Raw genomic sequence first — 14,216 nt, forward strand, 5'->3', positions numbered from 1 at the left:
GGTCACTACATCATTTGTATGGGGTGTGGGGGTCACTACTGGATTCTCACCTTCTGTCCCCGTACCTGGTACATAGTATGTGCTCAGTAAATACAGTCAATGGGAGGTGAGCTGCTGCTGATTTTAGTTCAAATAGTGTGAAGGATCATCTACATTTATCCAGATTTCTCTGGGTTGGCTCTGGCTGGGTGTTCAGTTTCTTCGTCTTTTTCCCTCTTTGCCTTCTGGGTTGGATGCTGCCTCATCCTACTGGCCTCACCCCTTCTGCTGCCTTTGCCGTATGCCTCTCTAATTTCCTTCAGGTGGCCCCATGCTTCTCTATTCCTCTCCCTGTGTCCCAGGTACTTGATCCAAACCTGGGCCAATATCTGAGAATCTGAAAATTCCCAAGGATGCAGCAATGTTTTTCACTGGAGTTAATGAAAGGTGCTGGTGAACCATCCATGCCATGAAGAAAAAAGCCACATACTAGTATTATCTACTTGCTCCATCAAGAGGAGAAACTAGGGAAGGGGAGGAGATGTCACAGGTCTAGGACCAGCTGTTGGGGAAGGATTGATGCCCATGGGCATAGGGGTACATGATGGGGTGTTTGGAAAAGGCCTGGTGTTTCCAGGAGGTGTGTGCTCATCTCCCTGAGATATTTCATGCTAATTTCTGGATAAAAAATTCATACTGTCTTCCATGTTGCTAGGCAACCAGCCCAAACATGTTTACTGTGTCTAATCTCTTTGGAGGGTCCTTGGCTGCACCCAGTGCCTAAAGTGTGATGGGCGTGAGAGGCGGAGAAGCAATCCAAAGCACTGGGAAAGGTTTCTGAGGCTGCTCTGCAAAGATACATATTCATAGACACATTTAGAACATATTGGTGGAAAAACAGTGCTGCAAACAAAATTTTGACTGGCTTTTTCAGTTGGTCTCTAGCCTACCGGTCAAGAGAGTGAGCTTTGGAGTCAGCCGCCCTAGACTTGATCCCTGCTACTGAATAAGTTACTTAAGCTCTCTGTGTTTCATTTTTTCCCATCTGTAAAATGGAGATAATAATTGTACTTATCTCATGGAGTTATTATGACAATTAAATGAGTTAATATGGCTAATTTGCTTAGAACAGCGCCTGGCACATAGAGCTTGAGAAATGGTAGCTATTCTATCACTTACTCATTGTTCTACGAAAATAGATTTATTTTTATGTTTATATGAATAGGTGAGTTTATCAGCCAGAATATCATCTAGTAGTAAACTGAGAAATGAGTAGTTTAAATAGTTGAGAATTCAGGGAGGATAGACCTTACAGCAGTCTAGTCGAATCAGTTCCAGGAGTGGGGTTACTCTCCTGACCATGGAGGTTAGAGGAGACCTTGGGAGAACAGCCAAGAAGGCCATCCAACCTGAACTTGAGAGAATGCTACCTTGTAGTGAATGTGGGAATATTCCTTCTGGGGGTTTCCTGTGGCACCTTGGAGCTCCTCTGGCATGGCAGCACTATAACACACTCCACGGCAATCAATTGGTTAATTGTCTGTCTCCCTGCTTATCAGGCAGAACACATGCCTGTCCTTTCATTGTTGTACCAAAGGCCATCAGGCTTGGCAAAGTAGAGGGTCAGTGTGAAAGAGGAAGACCCTCAATGAGACAGAGTGACACAGTGGCTGCAACTATGGGCTCAAACATCACAATTACTGTGAGGATGGTGAAGGACTGGGCAGTGTTCGTTCTGTTGTTCGTAGGGTCGCTACCGGTCAAGAGAGTGAGCTTTGGAGTCAGCCTCCCTAGACTTGATCCCTGCTACTGAATAAGTTACTTACGCTCTCTGTGTTTCAGAAGATAAGATTTTACAAGTTGGATGTAGTAGCAGTGGGAGGCCTGGGGATGTGGATACAAGAGGCATAAGGACCACTGCTCAATCTCACTGCACCAGCTACCTTCCCTTCAGGCCACATATAACCATCACATGCTTTCCCTTATTTGTGCTCATCTTTTGTTCACTCTGACTCCCCCATTACCCCCTAACTTTCATGAGGGCTGAGAATGGGTCACTACATCATTTGTATGGGGTGTGGGGGTCACTACTGGATTCTCACCTTCTGTCCCCGTACCTGGTACATAGTATGTGCTCAGTAAATACAATCAATGGGAGGTGAGCTGCTGCTGATTTTAGTTCAAATAGTGTGAAGGCCAGACAACTCCCTAAAGCTTTTGATCAAGTGCTAGCTTCAAGGGGACAGCACCACAGTCATCCTGGAGAACTTTGAAATGCATTTGAGAGGAGTCACTTAAAGGCACAAGGTAAGCACCATGTGGAGAGAAAAACAGGATGCTGAAACCAGAGCTTTTTGAAAGTAAGACCCAAATGCCTCTGACTGATAGGTCTACAGGGTAGTGAGCAGTGGGGAAGAGGTACACGTCTCCCTGCTTGCTAACAAGTTGTTCGATCAGTTGCCATTGAGTTGAGTCTGATTCATAGCGACCCCTTATGTTTCAGAGTGGAACGGTGCTCCAGTAGCTGATTCTTCAGAAGCAGATTGCCAGACCTTTCCTCTGAGGCACTCTGGGTGGACTCGAACCTCCGACCTTTCAGTCAGCAGCTGAGCGAGCTAGTCATAGGCACCATGCAGGGGTTTCATCTCGTTCTTTGCATTAACCGAAAAAGAAGGCTTTCTCCAAAAGGACAAAGAATGGGGTGAATGGTAAATCGATGCAGACAAGCGTGAAAAGAACATTCAGGGAGCAGGAGCCGACGGGCCTGCACCTCTCACTGATGCGCTCGGAAGGAACAGTGACGGTAATCAACTCCCGCTCTGTCTCCTTGCTCAGGTGGCCAGGCCACTGCAGAGCAATCAAGCTTGGAAGGCTGGGCGGACAACAGGGAGGTCTCAGGTGGTCCTGCTGGACCGTGAGGGGGCCGTAGGAAGACTGAATTTCTTGAGGCCCCTAAAGAGCCCGGGATTGTCTAAGATGGCAGGATAAAGAGTCAAGAGTGTGTATGTAGAAAAAGACAAAGAAGAAAAATGAATTGAAGGCATGGCAGGTGACACATGACCGAGAGCCTCCACTCTGTCCCCTCTCACCTTCAGCACAGCTCCATGGCCACGGGTTCCACCAATGTCTGGAGAAGCCTCTGGACACCTTCTCAGAGTAGTTTGAGAAGCAGCAAATAAAAAACATATAACTCCAAAGGGATATCTAACAAATCCAATCCATCAGTTTATAAAATAACAGGACCTTAAAAGGGATTTAATGAGTCCCCTAATTTAGAATTAGACATGAACACAGAGGATATTGTCTCCTATCTGCAACAGGTGCCGTGGGCTATGAACGTGTCTGTGATTTCTCTTGAGGACAGAGTCACACGTATTGTTGGTACTGTTGTAGTTTGTTGCTTATATTCCCACCAGTAGGAAATGCTAAATTTCTGTAAGAGTTTAGTGAGAATAGAGACGCAAAAATTTCCCCAGTCCAAGATCATGAGCCCCTTAAATTCTATCTACAGACTCCTTCAGGTAAGGGGTGTCTGTGGATCCCAGGTAAAGAACTTTAAAGTTCTTTTCAAAATCACCATACACTTCAACTTCACCCAACCCATTCAGTACCAGGAATCAGATTCCCAGGCAAGGCCAGAAATCCAAGGAACTTTCCAGCAACACAGGCAGTAACTGACAGAGACTGACAGAGACATGGGCGATAGATCTGTGTCTTACGGGCATCCTCATTCTCAGTGGGACATTGTAAGCCTGGGACAGCTCTGCGGAGGTTGTAGAGTGTAGAACCTATCTTCCCTTCCCCAGCCCCCATATGCTCTCTCTTCAAGAGACACCTTAGACAGCCTTCCCTGGCTCTTCCCCTCCTTGTCAATAAGTGCTCTGAACGTGCCCTGCTGTCACCTGCCACCCCTAACACCATCTCCTCTAGTTTTTTGAAATGTCAATTGTGTTGTCTTTTCTCTATTTACTTTATCTGGGTCAGTGGCTGAATCTGTCTGAGCACAATAGCAGCTGAGCCAGCTCAGGCAGCTTCTCCGCTTTACCATATTCACATCTACGGATTTAGCACCAGGTTGCCCAGATCCTTGGTCATCGAGGGGCTGCCATGACGTATCAGCAAATATTGATTGTGCCCCTGCTGAGCTAGCCCTGAACTGCAAAGTCAGGGCACATGCACCACCCCCATCTGAAGAAATACCTGAGACAACAATCCCAGATGGGTGGAAGCCTGGATGGGTGGAAGCCTGGATGGGTGGAAGCCTGGATGGGTGGAAGCCTGGATGGGTAGCAGCCTGGATGCCTTTTTAGGTCAACAGTTTCTTATTGGGCACCTATTAGGCGCCAGGCACTGAGCAGGGGCAGAGAATAAAGCAGGCCTGTGCATAGGACTGCACAGTTCCTGCTGTCATGAGTCTTACATTCTCATGTGGGGAAAATATTATGTAAGCGAGCAAATAAGACAGATCATATGCAATTGTGACACAGACAACAAAAGAAACTGGATGGAATGATATAAGAGAGGGTAATGGGGCATGTGTATTGTTGTTAGGTGTCGTAAAGTGTATTACCACTCATCGGGACACCATAGGACAGAGTAGAACTGGCCCACAGTGTTCCTAGGCTGCAACCTTCACAGGAACAGGTCATCGGATCTTTTCTCCTGCAGTGCACTGGTGGGTTCAAACACAACATTTTCGTTAGCAGCTGAGCACTTAACCATCATTCCACCAGCACTCTTTATTACATATGGGAAAATCCCTTCTGAGGAGGTAACAATTAAACAGAAAGAGATCTAACTCATGAGGAGGAGTCTTCTGTGTGACAAGCCAGAGAAAAAATGGTACAAGAGGTGGGGAGGCAGGAAAGAGCTTGGTGCCTTACAAGAAACATCCTAACTCCAGGGAGCTGAAGCTGGTGGTGAAGGGGGAAGTTGGGCATGAACTTGACATCTGCCAGATGAAGCAGGTGAGACAGTGGAGTGGAGTAGCTAACAGCAGGAACTCTGGAACCAGGCTAGCTTGGCTAGAGTCTAGCTCTAAAACTTCTCTAGCTGTGTGGTCTTGGGCAAGTTTACTCACCCTCTCTGAGTCTTAGTTTCCTCATCTGTAAGTCAAGATAACAGCAGAGCTTCCTTACTGAGTTAGTATGAGGATTAAATGTATTAATAAGTATAAAGTCATGTAATGGTTTGCTCTCATTTATGCCAAGCTCAGTGAGAACTTATGGGAGATTCCAAGAAGGGGAGAAGTGTGTTCTGATTTGTCTTTAACAGATCAATGGCCATTGTGTGGGTAATCAGGAGTCAATGAGACAAAGAGTTGGAAGGCACCTTAGAGGTCACTGACACGGACTCCCTTCCAGAGGTGCTCTCTGGGAAGAGGAGGGGACAGCACTTGGAGAGCCACCACTGTGAAAGGCAGAAGAGTGACTGTCCCTCAAGTCTAATAGGTGGGAGAGAAGGCTGAAAGGCCACAGTCCACTCTTCTGGAAAAACTTCTAGAGAAAGGCTCACCCACCCTCACCCCCGGCCCTACCAGTGGGGAGCCGCGACTCCCATTTCCAGATCCTTGCAGGTTCCACACCCACTCCCAGCCAGATCCTATTTCTGCCAGTGCCAATGTTATTCTTCTTGGCTTGTAGGTGCCTCAAGGACAGAAGCCATTTGCTCTCCACTCTCACTATACAGTGACTGTCATAGGCCCCCACAAGGGGTCCTGGGAGCTTCTGAATAATTGATTGGGAAAGGGAAGGCGGAATCCCAGCATTGTTGTGTCTGAAACTATAAGGGACATCAGGAGCCTCAAGGACCACAGGAGGTCATTGAAGTCACCCCCCCTGCCCCAGGGCCCTTTCTTCAAATCACTCTAGCAAGACTTTTCCCTCCCAGTTCTCCAAAGGACCTTCTGCTCCCCAATTAGGAAATGCATCCAGGATCCAGAGCCTCTGTAGGGAGGTCCTTCCAAACCTCTTACTCAGATCCCTTCTGCACTGTACAACGGAGAACACGCCCATTTCCTGCCAAAGGGGGGCTCTGGGGAATCAGCAAATGCCCTCTGGTCCCCAGGGACATCTTCAGGGATGTACTGGGGTGCCACAGTCACCCCTCTGGCTGGCTGGTTGGAACACCAGGCTGCTGGGAGGGGGTAGGGTCCTCTAGGCCCCTCCATGCCTGGGTTGCCTCTCTAGATTCCAGGCACCCCCTGCCTGGCTGCCCCCAGCTCCCCACCCCCATGGACAGCAGCCCCCTCCCCTCTGGCTTCCTGAGGGCTTGCCTCATTCTCAGCCTTCCTTTCAGCAGCCCCACAACCCCCCACCTCTGCTCTTCTCTCTCACAGCCCCAATCATCCTCCCCCCAATTCTGCAAGCTCTCTTGCCCCACAGTTCCTCTCCCCAGTCTGCTCACAGCTCCTCTCCCACATTCCCCTCAGGCCTCCATTCCCCTCCCAGCCTCCGCTCCCTTTACTCCGCCCCTCCCAGCCCCCCACACTCCCTTCCCAGCCCCCATTCCTTTCCAAGTCCCCTGGCCCGTCGCCTCCCGGCCCTTCTCTTTTGCCTTCGTTGTCGTTGCCCCCCACTCCTCGCCCCAAACTTCCCACACCCCACTGTGCCCCACGACCACCCCTCCCCCAGGCTTCCCTGTCCCCTCGGCTGATCCTCCAGCACGTCAGCCGTCCCCCTCCCCGCCCTGCTCCGTAGCGCATATTAGAAAGGTCCAGCAGCTCCACGACCCCCCAGCCCCCGGCGGCCCGCGGCGCCACCCTTGCTCACCTGTTGGGCAGGTCGGAGGACGCTGGGCTTTGCCTTCTCCGGGTCGGGTTCCCGGTCGCGCGGCAGCAGCCCCTTCTTGGGGTGCATATGCCGGCACAGGCAGGTGACCCCGCAAAGCGCAAGGATGCTGGTGGCTGTGCCCAGCGTGGCGCCCAGCGCGATCACTGGCACCGACAGCACCATAGTGCGGACTCCGGCGCGGGCTCGCTCCGCCGCGCTCCTCCCGGCCGCCCGCCGCCCGCCGCCCGCCGCCGCCTGCTCCTGGGATCCGGCGAACAGCTGCGCTCCCGCCGCGGGAGGGCGGGCAGGGCGGGCTGGCGGCGGCGAGGACGTCAGAGAAGGAGGTTGGCCGCGCGGGCTCTGCGCCCGCACCCACCACGTCAACCAGCCACCCTCCTCCCGCCAACATGTTACCAGACCCCCGCCCAAAGGGGCAAGAGCCTCGCGGGTGGAAGGATTCTTCGGGTTGTCTCAGGCCATTCTTCATTCAACCTTTACGTACAGGACACTTGAGCCCAAGAAGGGCACTAGCTGGTGGAGGTCACACTGTGTGTTAACTGTATGTGAACCGAGGCTTGAACCCAGATCTGCAGACTCTGTCTGGGTAGAGGTCATTTTACCAGACTAATAACCACTTGCCCACTCCTTTTTCCTGCAGCCTCTGGCCAAGGAGGCTGCAAAATCGTGCCCTCCAAGAGTCTTTGAAACACACAGCCATACAAGCAGGGACTGTGCCATTTCCAGAACTCCCAGGGGTTTGCACCCACCAGCCACTCCTGGGAAGGAAGGTTGGGCAATCTACTTCCATGGTGATACTACCTCCGAAACCACAAGGAGGGGTCGCTATGAGTCGGGTCTGACTCCATGGCACATAACAACAACAACAACAACAACAGGGATTTGCACAGGAGCAGAGACGCAGGTAGCAGGAGGAGTTACTGCAGTGCACAGTGTCCTGGAGAAGAGTGTTACAGTGGTTCTGGTTACATCTGCATCCCTTTAGAGTTGACCAGGTAGCACTGAATCTTCACAGCCACCTGGCAGGTATTCTAATCTCCATTTCCAGGTGAGGAAACAGGCCTGGAGGGGACGTGGGAGCTGTAATCATCCATCCATCCTGAACCCAAGCTCAGGTTTGGGATTCCAAGTCTGCAGGTTTCACTCAAAGAAAAGACTCGTTTTAGGAGGATTAAAGCAAAACCAAACCAAACCAGTTGCTCACTAGTGGATTCCCACTCACAGTGAGCCCACGTGTGTCAGAGCACAACTGTGCTCCATGGCTTTTCAATGGCTGTGACATTTTGGAAAAAGATCACCAGGCCTTTCTTCTGAGACGCCTTTAGGTGAACTTCAACTTTTTGGTTAGCAGCCAAGTGCATTAACTGTTAGCACTACCCAGGGACTTCACTGACCCTGTAATACATCCTTATTACCTAAATGGATCTTCACAGCGGCCTGGTAGGTGTTCTAATCTCTATTTCCAGGTGAGCAAACAGGCCTGGAGGGGACGTGGGACAGCTGTAATCATCCATCCATCCTGAACCCGAACTCAGGTTTGGGGATTCCAAGTCCACACATCAAACTCTACAAAAGAACTCTTCAGAGAAAAAAAAGTGTATCCAATGCAGCAGCTAGGAGTACACACTTGATTCATGGAGGTAGACAAAAAAGCAGGATGCTTAGAGTGAGGGAAATGAGAATTCCCGGCATGAGGGGCACTGTTTTAGGTGTTTTCTGTGTGAGGAGCAGTTAATCCAGCAAACATTTGCTAGGAGTGATGGTGCTCTAGGCATGCTGGGCGCTTGTGAGAAGGGGGTGGACATTTCAGAGATGCTCGGGGCATGTCCCTGCCCTCCAGTAGCCCAAACCTAGAACTTGGAGAGCACTTTAAAAGAACTCCCTTCCACAGTCATTCTTCCTCTACTTTGTTTGTAAGGAGTTTACCTAGAGCTAGGTGTGGGTGTGTTAGCAACCACAAATGTCAGAGTGTATCAAAGAGGGTGAATTCAATTCTTGTGGTTCTGTGAATACATCAATGTTGGGTCTGTAAACTGTAGCCTGAACCATTCTTATTTGGGGCTTTTGATGGCGTCCACATGTACTAGCAGTCTTCCGTGTTCACAGTTTCCCTTGGCCTCATCTGTACCATCTATAAAGCAAGGGAGCAAAACAAATGGCATCTAGGATTCCTTGTGGCTCTGAATGGCCAGGATCTGGTGAGGAGCAAGGTCCTGGGATTATTGCCAAGTTCCATGAGAAGCTCAGGAAACTCAAATTATGCACTCAATTTTTTTTCTTTATTTTTTTAAAATACATTTTATTGAAATATAATTTATGTACAGTGAAATACACAATATGCATTCAATTTTAAGTGAATATTTATCAAGGAACTTTTGTGTGCCAGGTAAAGTGCCAGGGGGTTTCACATGTATCCGTGATCACATTTATCTACTATATACCAAAAACCTAACCCACTGCCATCGAGTCAATTCCGACTCATAGCGACCCCCATTGGGTTTCTGAGATGGTAAATCTTTATAGAAGTAGATTGTCCAGTCTTGCTTCTAAAGAGTGCCTGCTGGGTTTGAACCCCCAACCTTCTGGTTAGCAGTCAGATGCCTTAGGCACTGCACCATCAGAGCTCCTTACCTACCATATACCAAAAAACCAAACCCACTGCCATCTAGTTGGATCTGACTCATAGCAACACCTCCTTAGGTTTCCGAGGCAGTATCACTATGGGAGTAGATTGCCCAACCTTCCTTCTGAGGAGTGGCTGGTGGGTTTGAACAGCCAGGCTTCTGGTTAGCAGTCAAGTACCTTAGGCACTATGCTACCAGAGCTCACCATATTGATAGCTACTATTATTACTTTCATTTTATAGATGAAGACAGTAAGGCCCAGAGAGGTCAAGCAGCATGTCAGTAACCAATCTGAAATTCAAAAGCAGGTCTGTCTCACTTTGAAGAGTTGATGATCTTTTCATTATCCATGTTGTTGTTGTTGTTGTTAGGTGCCATCCAGTCGGTTCCAAGTCATAGTGATCCTCTGTGCACAGAATGAAACACCACTGCCTGGTCCTGTGCTGTCTTCACGGTCCTTGGTATGTTTGAGCCTGTTATTACAGTCTCTGTGCCAATCCATCTTGTTGAGGGTCTACTTCTTTTTTTATTGACCGTCTACTTTCCCAAGCATGATGTCTTTCTCCAGAGACTGGTCCCTCCAGGTATCTTGTCCAAAGTACATCAAAGTCTCACCATTCTCACTTCTAAGGAGCATTGTGGCTGTGCTTCTTCCAAGACAGATACTTATGTGGATACACTGAATATTCAATATTCTTTGCGAACACCATAATTCGAAAGCATCCATTCTTCTTTGGCCTTCCTTATTCATTGCCCAGCTTTTGCATACAGATGAGGTGATTGAAAATACCATGGCCTGGGTTAGGTACACCTTAGTCGGGAAGGTGGCATTTTTGCTCTTCAACACTTTGCAGAAGTCTTCTGCAGCGGATTTGCCCCCAAGCAGTACATCATTAGATTTTCCTCTTAAAAAAAAAAAACAACTCATTGCTGTCAAGTCATATCTGACTCATAGTGACTCTTCCTTGGGTTTCTGAGGAGCTATCACTATGGAAGTAGTTGCCCCATCTTCCTTCTGAGGAGTGGCTCGTGGGTTTGAACCGCCAGCCTTCTGGTTAGCAATCAAGTGCCTTAGGCACTATGCCACCAGAGCTCCCAGATTTTCCTCTAGTCACTTTAAATTCTTCTCCACCTCCTTTGATGACTCTTTGCACGTCCACCATCCCTTCTCCCTGTAAATGTTGAAGGGAGCTCAAAGTGCCTCCTTAACTCATTCCACACCTTGTCCAGGGGTGACCTCAGCCACCCCAGGGTTTTCAAATTCCCATGATGCTCATGACTCCCAAATCTATGACCTCTGCAACCTGGCCTCTCTGCTGGGCCTCAGATCTGAGTTCCACCTGGTGCCCACACTGTTTCAGTTATCTATAGCAGCACACTAAGCCACTCATGACTTAAGTGGCTAAAAACAATCATTTTATTACTCCTCAAGATTCTGTGGGTTGACTGGACTCAGATGGGTGGTGGCTCACTCATGTGGCTAGAGGTTGGTGCTGGCTGCCACTGGGAGCCCAACGGGGGTTGCCAACCAGTGAGCTTTGGTGCTCCTCCACATGGCCGCTCCATGTGTCTTAGGTTTCTCGTGGTGTGGCAGCCAGCTTCCAAGAGGCAGTGTGCAGAATTTCATCATTTCTTTGGTCTCCCTCTAATCTCTGTGCACAGAATGAAACACCACAAATGTTACGGGACATCAAAATGTGTATTTCTGAAATGCAAGGCTGATCATGTCACTCACAGACATAATGGCCTCCAAAATTTCCCAGGATTAAAATCCAAGGGCATCAGCTTAGATCCAAAGCCCTTTGTGGTATGATCACTACCAACCCCTTCAGATGCCTCTCTACCTACTTCCCAATGTCTCTGAGCCCCAGTCACTGCCATATGGGTATATGGGTTATGGGTTATGGGATTCACTCAACAAGCAAAGATCTCTAGAGCTTCCATGCTGAGTGCATACAGCAGGCACTTAGCAAGTGTTGAAAGAATGAATGACTTACATGATGACCTCATGCAGAACTTCCAGTGGCTGGGAGGAATCCCACACACTAGGTGAGCTCCATTCCATTACAATGACTATTCTATTTATTGTGTGCCTGCTGTATGCCAGGCACATTTCCCCACTGAACCCCATTTGCCGCTAGCTGTGGAACGAAAGTGCCTCAGTCCATGGTGTTAGATTCGCAGTCTCTCTCATTAGAGTTTCCCTTGGAGGTCTTCTTGGCTCTCAGGTCTGGCAATGCAAAATGTTCTGGGGAAATAAGAGGTTTAATTAATGCTGTCAGCTCCAGGCCTCCCATGCCTGAGCGGTTCCCCTTGGAGACTAGCAATGCCACCAGTCCGAATAGAATCTGGGTTAGCAGGGGAAGGATGAAGTGCATGTCATGTCAGAAAATGTCTGATGGCGATCAGACACCTGTCATGTGGTCCATTGTTGCTATGGCTACAGGGTGACAGCAGATGCAGTGACCCATGTTTATAATAGATGGAGAGACCCCAGGCCAAGAAGAAGAGCTCATCTGGCAGAGCTAGGAATAGACCCTGGAAGATTAGAAGCCAAGACAGTCATCCAACTCCAGGCCACCTTTGCAATTTGACCATCCCCCCATCCCCCCATCTTGTCAAAGATGCGTCTTTTGCTTCTTTGTTACTGATATCCAGACAGTAGCCTTTCACGGCAATTCTCTAAGAGAAGGCATTTCTGGCTTCCTTTGAAAAATGAGACTATCTTGATTGACAAAGGCGGTTGGCAGAGTCAGCTGAGACAGTCTGAGGATGAGACCTCTAAGTAATTAGAAATGAGGAAGCCCCAGGCTCCCCAGGGCAGACAGAGCAAGATGCGTGGAAAAGCATCTGGAAGGCCAAAGGGTAGGTTTCTGAAGGTTCTCCCACATCTTAAAAAAATGTCAGCATTGTTATTTTTTTATTGTGGTAAAAATATGCATAACAAAACATTTGCCAATTTGGCCATTTTTACATGTACAATTGTACATGTCTGATGGGGGCATTGATTACATTCACTGTGTTCCACCACTGTTGTGGTTAGGTGCCGTGGAGTCGTCTCAGACTCATGGTGACCCTATGCACGGCAGAACGAAACACTGCCTGGTCCTGTGCCAGCCCCATGATCCCTGCTATACTTGAGCCCCATTGCTGTAGCCACTGCATCAATCCATCTCGTTGAGGGCCTTCCCCTTCTTCATTGACCCTCCACTTACCAAACATGATGTCCTTCTCCAGGGAATGATCTCTTCTGATAACATGACCAAAGTAGGTGAGACGAAGTCTGGCCATCCTCACTTCCAAGGAGCATTCCGGCTGCACTTCCTCCAGGACAGATTTGTTAGTTACTTTAGCAGTCCATGGTCCTTTCAGCATTCTTCACCAGCACCACACCTCAAAGCATCAATTCTTCTTCGGTCTTCCTTATTCACTGTCCAGCTCTCACATGCATATGAGGCAATTGAAAATACCATGGCTTGTGTCAGGTGCACCTTAGTCCTCAAAGAGACATCTTTGCTCTTCAGCACTTAAAAGAGGTCTTTGCAGCCAATTTGCCTAGTGCTACACACCGTCTGATGTCCTTACTGTTGATTTCATTGGCATCGATTGTAGAACCAAGTCTGACAACTTCAATCTTTTCTCCATTTATTATGATGTTACTTATAGATCCAGTTGTGAAGATTTTTGTTTTATTTATGTTGAGATGTAATCCGTACTGCAGACTATATTCTTTAATCATCAGTAAGTGCTTCAAGTCATCCTCACTTTCAGCAAGCAGTTATGTCGTCAGCATATCACAGGTTGTTAATGATTCTTCTTCCAATCTTGATGCCATGTTCTTCATATAGTCCAGCTTCTCAGATTATTTGTTCAGCATATAGATTGAATAAGTATGGTGAAAGGATATAACCCTGAGGCACTCACTTCTTGATTTTAAACCATGCAGTGTCCCCTTGTTTTCTTCGAATGACAGCCTCCTGGTCTGTGTACAGGTTCCTCATGAGTACAATTAAGTGTTCTGGAATTCTCAATCTTCTCAATGTTATCCGCAATTTGTTATGATCCACACAATCAAATGCTTTTTCATAGTCAATAAAACACAAGTAAACATCTTTCTGGTGTTCTTTGCTTTGAGCCAAGATCCATCTGACACAGCAATGAGGTCCCTTCTTCCACGTCCCACCATTATCACTATCCTTTTACTATACACTCAGTGCCGCCTAAGAAATGCTTTCCCCCCTCCTTTCCATCCCCAGTAACCACTAATAAGTTTAATAAATCTCTATTGTTGTGTGCTGTCGAGTCAATTCTGACTCATAGTGACCCCAGCTGACAGAGAAGAACTGCCCCATATGGTTTCCCAGACTGTACTCCTTACAGGAGTAGGTCACCAGGTCTGTTCTCCCCCAGAGCCGCGGGTGGGTTCCGACTGCCCATCTGTGGGTCAGCAGTCGCGCACCAATCCCACGTACAGCATAACCCAGTGCTGTCTTGTCCTGCCTTGTCTTCCTGACTGTCGGTATGCTCAGGTCCATTGTTATCACCAAGTATTTTGAGTGTCTTTCAACCTAGGACACTCACCTTATTGAATATTGGACAATATGCTATTGTGATCATAGGGTTTTCATTGGCTAATTTTCGATGTCAGTCACCAGGCCTTTCTTCCTAATCTGTCTTCATCTGGAAGCTCTCTGAAACCCATCCACCATGGTGACCCTGCTGGTATTTGAAATACTGGTGGCATAGTTTCCAGCATGATAGCAACATGCAAGTTACTGTTGTTGTTAGGTGCCATCAAGTCAGTTCTAACTCATAGTGACTGTAT

General features: G+C 48.3%; 1 protein-coding gene across 1 annotated transcript in view; it reads right to left on the reverse strand.

Moving 5' to 3' along the window:
• SYT13 (synaptotagmin 13) overlaps positions 1 to 6,932 on the reverse strand; it is a 50,784-nt gene extending 43,852 nt beyond the window's left edge. The window contains exon 1 of the mRNA XM_007946525.2: positions 6,750 to 6,932. Coding sequence (XP_007944716.1) covers positions 6,750 to 6,932 — 183 coding nt within the window. The remainder of the gene's footprint in view (positions 1 to 6,749) is intronic.
• Positions 6,933 to 14,216: the final 7,284 nt, after the last annotated feature.

The sequence above is a fragment of the Orycteropus afer genome, unplaced genomic scaffold, assembly GCF_000298275.1.
Source record: "Orycteropus afer afer isolate SDZICR_OR568_19922 unplaced genomic scaffold, OryAfe1.0 scaffold00165, whole genome shotgun sequence".
NCBI lineage: Eukaryota > Metazoa > Chordata > Mammalia > Tubulidentata > Orycteropodidae > Orycteropus > Orycteropus afer.